The sequence below is a fragment of the Populus euphratica genome, unplaced genomic scaffold (assembly GCF_000495115.2).
Source record: "Populus euphratica unplaced genomic scaffold, PopEup_1.0 scaffold204.1, whole genome shotgun sequence".
In the NCBI taxonomy this organism is placed as follows: domain Eukaryota; kingdom Viridiplantae; phylum Streptophyta; class Magnoliopsida; order Malpighiales; family Salicaceae; genus Populus; species Populus euphratica.
Window position 1 is genome coordinate 379,743 of NW_011500087.1, and position 7,242 is coordinate 386,984.

A 7,242-nucleotide genomic window follows, 5' to 3' on the forward strand; every position below is an offset into this window, starting at 1 on the left:
AAATAATAGATAAATTCTCCCCAAAATAAGATTTTTATATTTTTTGAAATATTGGCCAATACCATTTGGAGTTTTACAAACATGTTGTAAAATCCAGAAATGCAAAAAAATAATTTTCGTTGTGTTTAAGAAATCCATGCGAAAACATATTTTTCAAAACTTTCAATAGTTTTTTTGTATAAAAAAAACGTTTAAAACATGTTAGGGTTAAAATAAATATGCTAGAAAATCATCAATCTTTCTCTATTTCTTTTTTTGAAAATAAAAAGATGAAACTAGTAGATCCCACTGGGTCACTTGCCAAATGACCTGAGTGGTTCAAGTGAATTCACTTTAACAATAAACACAAAAGGCATGCATAGTAGCTATGTAATTAAAATGCAAAGTGAAGAGAATGCATGGAAACTTACCTGGCGCTGAAACGGGCGAAGGTGATGGCACTGAGACGACTAGGCGCTGCTTACGAAGGAAGATCCGGCCTGCTTATCACAGCAGAAATAGAATTTCTGTCATGCAGGAGAGTTTCTGATGTGGCTTTAATAGAGGCTGGAAAAAAAAAACATCCTGCTATCATGTTACTGCTGCTGTTTGCCGCTTTGGAGGAAGGATCCCTGTTACTGTGTTGCTCTTGCTTATTGCTGCTCACAATGTTATCATCTCGTTCACAGGTGGAGGAAAGTCTTCTGCTGGCATGGCAAACGATCGACGCCCTTGGAGTCTTGGTTTTCTGCTCCTTCTGTACTGTCCTTCAGCCTCCCCTCTTATCTCCCCATCTTCTCCGTAATGAGCTGCTATTAGCAGCGGAGAGGAAGGGAGAGTGAAGGGCTGGCGCAGCCCGTTCTCTGGTCAGGAGAAGACGAGGTTATTCTGTGGAGAAGACGAGGTTGTTCTATATATTTGGCCAGGGGTTTCTCTAGTGTTCTTCTTTAGCAGAGGGGCGGCAGTCAGGGTCTTCTAGTTTACTTCAAAAGGAAAAGGAAATGAGGGGAGTGGAGATGGGAAGGGAGGTCTTGGCCGAGAGAGGGAGATTCTAATGAGGGCAAGACACGGGGCTATGAGTAGGAAACATGGGAAAATGGTTGGCTATGGGTAAGAGGAGAAAGGGGTTGTGGCTTTAATGAGGTTCTTTTGCGAGGGAAGAATGGAGATGGGGGACTAACAAAGAGGGGAACTACTGTGTTTTGGAGGAGAGATGGCGATGGTGGAACGACCGAGAGGGGAATGGGGGTTCTGGTGAAAGGGAGAGGGGACAGTGTATGGCCAAAGAGAGATCCTTAGTTTCTTCAAAGGGAGGGGCTGCTTCATTGTTTTTATTTTTTTAAAACATCAGTAGGAGCTACGGCTTCTTTGCTAGAGAAATAGGGTTAGGCCTTTTTTTTTTTGCTAAAAATGAGCAGGTTTTTTCTGTGTTTCCTCTTATTTTTATTTGTCTCTCTGCCCCTTGTAAATTTTTCTCCCCCCCTTGCCTATTGTTCTGTGTTTATTTATATAGAAGTTCTTTATATATGCTATTTAAGGAAATATCACAATAATTATTATATAGATTGTCTTTTATAACTAGCATCAACAAATCCTATATATATATGGTATTTTATATTGCAGAGATTGTATTCCATAACCAGCTATAACAAATCTTGTATACATGGTATAACAAATCCTGTATACTAGCAATTATTTTCCATAACCAGTACGAAGCAAATCATATATATGATTTAGTAATTATTTTTTTAACATATTGCTTCCTTAAAATTAGCTCTCCCAAACTCTATGTTATTATTTTTTTTTTTATTTATCAAAACATGGGTCAAAAATCAGGTAGCAACATAAACAATCAAGTTACTAACTTTAATTTTCATACTTTTCATGTTAGGAGTATTGGTATCACACAATATTAGTACAATGAGGCTAGAATTTTTAAAAATTAGATAGTGTTTATATATAACAATACATGATATATGTATTAACTTTAATATTTTTTTAAAAAATAAAACCTTAATAGATCAATTTTTTATTAATTAATGTATAAATTAATAAATTATTAATTTATTATTTAAATAATTTCTTAATTAACTAACAAATTTTCATGAACCTAAAAATATTAATTTATAGAGATTTTGTTGTACTTTTATTTTATATTCTAAGTCAACATAATATAGCATATTTGTCCAAACACAACATGAGATAAAATCAGGACAACTATTTCAAACAACCATGTTTAAATCAACCGGTTGTTATTATAAACCACCTCCTTCTTTTATATATATATTGTAAAAATAAAATTGATTCAAAATTAAAGGATTTTATTAGTTTCAGGTATAGTTTTGAAATCCAACCCAGTGATGACCCGGACCCGGATCAACCCAAAAAAATAAATAAAGAAATTATTAATTACATGTAGGGGCCGGTTAAGAAGGAAGAGCTCACGTGGGCTCCATTATCAAATTAACGAAATGAGGTGAGATTTGTCTTCCACTCGGATTTGAAACATTTTTTATTTGAGTTCAAGGCATAAAGCCCTAAACAATGGAGAGTAGTTGAGAACTTCTCCTACAATCCAAAAGCTAGAAATCTACTTGCTCTCCTACATTCTCTCTTTGTATTAGAGCATTTATTTACTTTCCTCTTTTTTTTTTTCTATTTGTTGAGATATTACCCTCCAATCAAAATTATTAATCATAAATGGGTTTAAAGTTTGCCACAATAGGTAAAGAATCAATTGATGAGGTTTTTTAAGATAATGCAAGGGCACTTGGTTGCCACAGTTAGGGCAAGTATTTCTGGTAATGGTGGGAATGGGAATAATGAAGAGAAAAGGAAGACAAAGATTTCAAATGAGAGGATTTAAAGAGGTCATTTGTTGATTACTTGTAAAAAATACAGTTGCCTCCAAAGATTAGATCTTACGAACTATTGTTGTCTTTCTCTGTCAGGAAGATAGCCGAGTCTCAACTAGGTTTATCTAGATTGACTAGGTTTCAGGTCAACCTGATGAATTGACTGGGTTTTGCTAGATTAACTCCCAGGGTTCTTGTTATACGGGTTGTCATAGTATTTATTTAAATCTTCGGCGAGCCTGTTATAGCGCGAAGAGACTTCTACGATTCCTTGGCAAAGTTTGTTAATCAGCTTAGCCACATCATTACTTTCTCCAAGCATATTAACAATAACTTTACTTTTAATGAGCAAATCTGCATCTTCTTTGGTATCCACAAGACAATCCAAGAATATAACATACTCGCAGATGACCGCTTCATAAGGATAATGACACTGCTCCAGCGCCATCAGGTTTCGAAAGATACAATCAGTATGATCGTCAATCACAAGGATTGGAACATGTAACTCACCTTTCTTGATAGAATCATCTTGCGTCCATGATCTTATGTTAATTAAGTGTTCATCAGGCTTCGGCTCGAACTTTATTCCTGCTTGGTGCAGCCTAGTTGTACTATGAAGTAATTTAATTGGCGAGTCATGTGGTTTCGGAGGACTGGTTTGTTTCTTGTTGTGCATCTCAAAGAACTTGCGAGTACGAACCGGAAAAGTTATACATGGACAACAGCTATCGGGTTTAGGTACACAAGAGCAACAGGTTTTATCGGTTTCAGGTGGACTTGGGTTGACGGGAAGCAAAAAATATCTTACCAGATCAGTGAAATGTAATGGTTTCTGAAGACAGGTCTGTTTCTTGTTGTACGTCTCAAAGAACTTGCAAGCAAGAACCGGAAAAGTTATACATGGACAACAGCAATCGGTTTTAGGTACACAAGAGCAACAGGTTTTATCGGTTTCAGGTGGACAAGAGCAACCAGCTTTAGGTGGACAAGAGCAGGTTATAATGTATTTGGAGACAATACCATACAAATCATCAAGAATCCAGAACGGCAGCTGATTTTCGAGTAATATCAGGTCCCGTTGCACAGCAAGTCTCAGCCAGGGTTTAGCTATTATATAATCGTTCTTGTATTTCTCTGTATCTTTTTTGCCTTGAGGTTTGTCTTTATCTTCCATAAATTCTCTATCCCAGGTGGACAAGAGCAACCGGTTTTAGGTGAACAAGAGCAAACGGTTATAATGTATTTGGAGACAATACCATACAAATCATCAAGAATCCAGAACGGCAGCTGATTTTCGAGTAATATCAGGTCCCGTTGCACAGCAAGTCTCAGCCAGGGTTTAGCTATTATATAATCGTTCTTGTATTTCTCTGTATCTTTTTTGCCTTGAGGTTTGTCTTTATCTTCCATAAATTCTCTATCCTTCAAGAAGAGCTCAAAGATGAATACAGCATCCCATAGAATCATCTTCCAGAACACCTTTTGATCCTCGCAACGTTTAGAAGAATCATCTTCAGAACAATCGAGGATTTCAACTTCACAACCCTTCGGATCCTCGCGAGGTTCAAATGCAGCATCTTCATAACAATTGCGGATTTTAACTTCACAACCCTTTGGATCCTTGCAAAGTTCAAGTGCAGCATCTTCATAACAATTGCGGATTTTATCTACACAACCTGTAATGGTCTTCACAAGTTCCTCCAGAACCGGTTTCTGTTTTTCCGCCGGCAGTCTGTTAAAGAACTGTTTGAAATATCTTCGCTTCAGTTCTTTTATAACTTGGTTTTCATTCTTTTGGTGAATTGGGCCTATACAAATCACCTGAGGGGTATAGGCATCTTTATTTACTTGACGAATGTCTACCGGGACATGGTAGATACACATCTCTTCCGGCAAGGTTGTTTGCATGCTATCTGGAACTTCCTTCAAAAGCCCTTCAATATCAATTGAAGTGCTCGCTGAACCACTGCCACCCATCTGTCTAATTTCACTGCTCAAATGACAATAAATGTCTGTCATTACCCCAGGGAATCAATTTTTTTATATATAAAAAAAAACCCTACTCCCTATTTTTAAGTATTTGATCTCCACAATAGAATCTTTCGGGTTGAAAACTTGCCCCCAACCTGTCCCATCCCATTTATTGCTAGGAATTAAAAAAAACCCTACTCCCTATTTTTAAGTATTTGAACTCCACAATAGAATCTTTCGGGTTGAAAACTTGCCCCCAACCTGACCCATCCCAATTATTGCTAGGAATTACTCCTAATTGTTTGATGTTCATTTTCCCGGATGCCTTTGTTATTTGGGACCCATTAACTTTGTCTCTTATTTGGTTTTCTAAGCTGGGTTGTTTCTTCTAGAGCATCTGCTAGCTTCGAGTCATATTTTTTTTCTTTTTTGAATAGCTAGCTAGCATCATTAAAGAAAAAATAAATTAGACCATTTCATTGCCGGCTGGACTCCAGGGTAAAAATAATGTTAGTAAGACAAAAAAGATTTGAGAGGTTGATATCACACAAATTAGGAAGATTCACATATTGAATGATTTTAGTGACTGGACCCAAACCTTTAAAGTAGAGGTAGAGCTATCCGGACTCTTCAAATCCCCAGCTGCAGAGAGTAAGGTCGTTACTGTCCCAGGCGAATAGCACAAGAGCAAGCTGTTTGTCCAGAATTAAGAGCTCTCAACTGGAACCTGTGCATATATGGCTCAATCAAGGAATATCCATGCATGTAGAAAACAAAAGGAAATACCGAGCAGAAAATGGAGCTAAAAATTCATTATTGTATGAATAATCCATGGTTTTCCAATCAAACGCAGTGATTTGAATTTTATCTGTATGGTAATGAGGTCATGAAACTTAATTCCGAACCGGCCAAGTCATTTGGAGTTTAATATTAACCATGCTGCAACTCGAAAATTGTTCTTGTTTTTTCTCAGCATAGGTATGAGCTTATGCATACGGTATATAAACAAAGGAAGAAAAGGGATATTGGGCCACAAATGGGTGATTCAGTTAAAAGAATTAAAAGTTGAACTGACATCAAATAGATTGCAACATATTGAATGAAGACATTTTAGAAGGTGAAGAAGATAAGAGAGGAGAAATAAACCTTGGAGGTCTTAGGGTGAAAGAAGACAGAGGAGAAATAACATTGGAGGTCTTTCTATAATGCCTTTTCCATAACATGCGTTGCTTCCACATATATATAAGGCCGCTGCTAGCTCCTTGTTATCATCAAACACGTGGTTTGTTTTGATTCGAGTATCTAGATCAAAGTGTTCGAAGGTGTTTCAATAAGCCTCTCAAGCTGTTTCTTCAATTTTTACGCCGAGAAAAGATTTTTAATTTATTATAATTAAATATAAAAACATATTTTTTAAAAAATTTAGAATTTAAATAAGTTTAGATCTATTAATATATAAAATAATAAGTCATGGTAAACATGATTTTAATATAAATATATATAAAAAATACAAAAATACATAAGCATATATTCAAATTTGCAATATATATAAGATCAAAATCCTAACATGCATGCTAATAAATAAAAATAACAACTTTTAAATTAAAATATTTAAAGAAGAATATTTATTTGTTGAGACATTTTAAATGATTAAAATTTTTGTTGTTGTTAAAGATAAATTCTTTATTTTTAAAGCTTTATTGCTTGTTGCTATATAATTAGAATATTTGTAATATACTTTACAAGATTCCAACAATACTATTTGGGTATTTGATTTAGAGGTGTTACTAACTTTTTTTTGGGGAGAATCATAGAAAAAGCATATATTTTTTTTTATTTTTATGAGGTGTGGTTTGTGATTTAAAAAAATTATGGCATTGAAAAAAGACCACCACATCTTTGTTTTGATGCACTTTCAAATCAAGATTTTTGAATTAAAATAAAAAGACTTAGTTATATTCCAATAAAGCTCTAGATTTGTTGGGAGGAATACCAAAGCATAAAAGAAAGAAGAAGAAAAACAATACTAAAATTAAGATAAGGAAGAGAGTATAAAAATATCTAAAAAATATTGTTTAAACTCTTTATATTATAAAAGTGAATTTTAAAAGCTAAAATGTTAAAAAATTAATTCTCATTATTCAATATTTGATTATCCATTATAAAATATTAAACAAGAATTAAATTTGAATATACTATAAAATATTAAACAAGAATTAAATTTGAATATAGTAGTTATAAATCTGACTTTTTTAAGCTAAAAAAAACTGTTCAAATTTGCTTGAAATGCTTCTGGAAAATTCATGGGATGAATTGTACAGCAATAAGCTAGAAGAAATAATTAATTCTTCATTGATTAGATCCAAGTCTAAATTTTAGCTGGCAAAAATATTATTTTTTATGACCTAAAATATTATTTTACCATAAACTCATGCTT

General features: G+C 34.4%; 1 protein-coding gene across 1 annotated transcript; it reads right to left on the bottom strand.

Annotated features, from left to right (window-relative positions):
• Positions 1–3,012: 3,012 nt before the first annotated feature.
• LOC105109029 (UPF0481 protein At3g47200-like) lies at positions 3,013–5,982 on the bottom strand. Its single transcript, XM_011003607.1, has 4 exons — positions 5,952–5,982; positions 5,404–5,532; positions 4,247–4,824; positions 3,013–4,010 (listed from the first exon to the last, which is right to left on the bottom strand). Exons 3-4 carry the CDS (start codon positions 4,809–4,811, stop codon positions 3,013–3,015), a joined length of 1,563 nt encoding a protein of 520 aa, XP_011001909.1. The 5' UTR covers positions 4,812–4,824; positions 5,404–5,532; positions 5,952–5,982.
• Positions 5,983–7,242: the final 1,260 nt, after the last annotated feature.

Coding starts and splice junctions, on each gene's coding strand:
- LOC105109029 (XM_011003607.1), bottom strand. CDS start 4,811: ATGGGTGGCAGTGGTTCAGCGAGCACTTCAATTGATATTGAAGGGCTT. Junction 4,011..4,246: donor CTTCTTGAAGGATAGAGAAT/TTATGGAAGATA, acceptor GGGATAGAGAAT/TTATGGAAGATAAAGACAAA.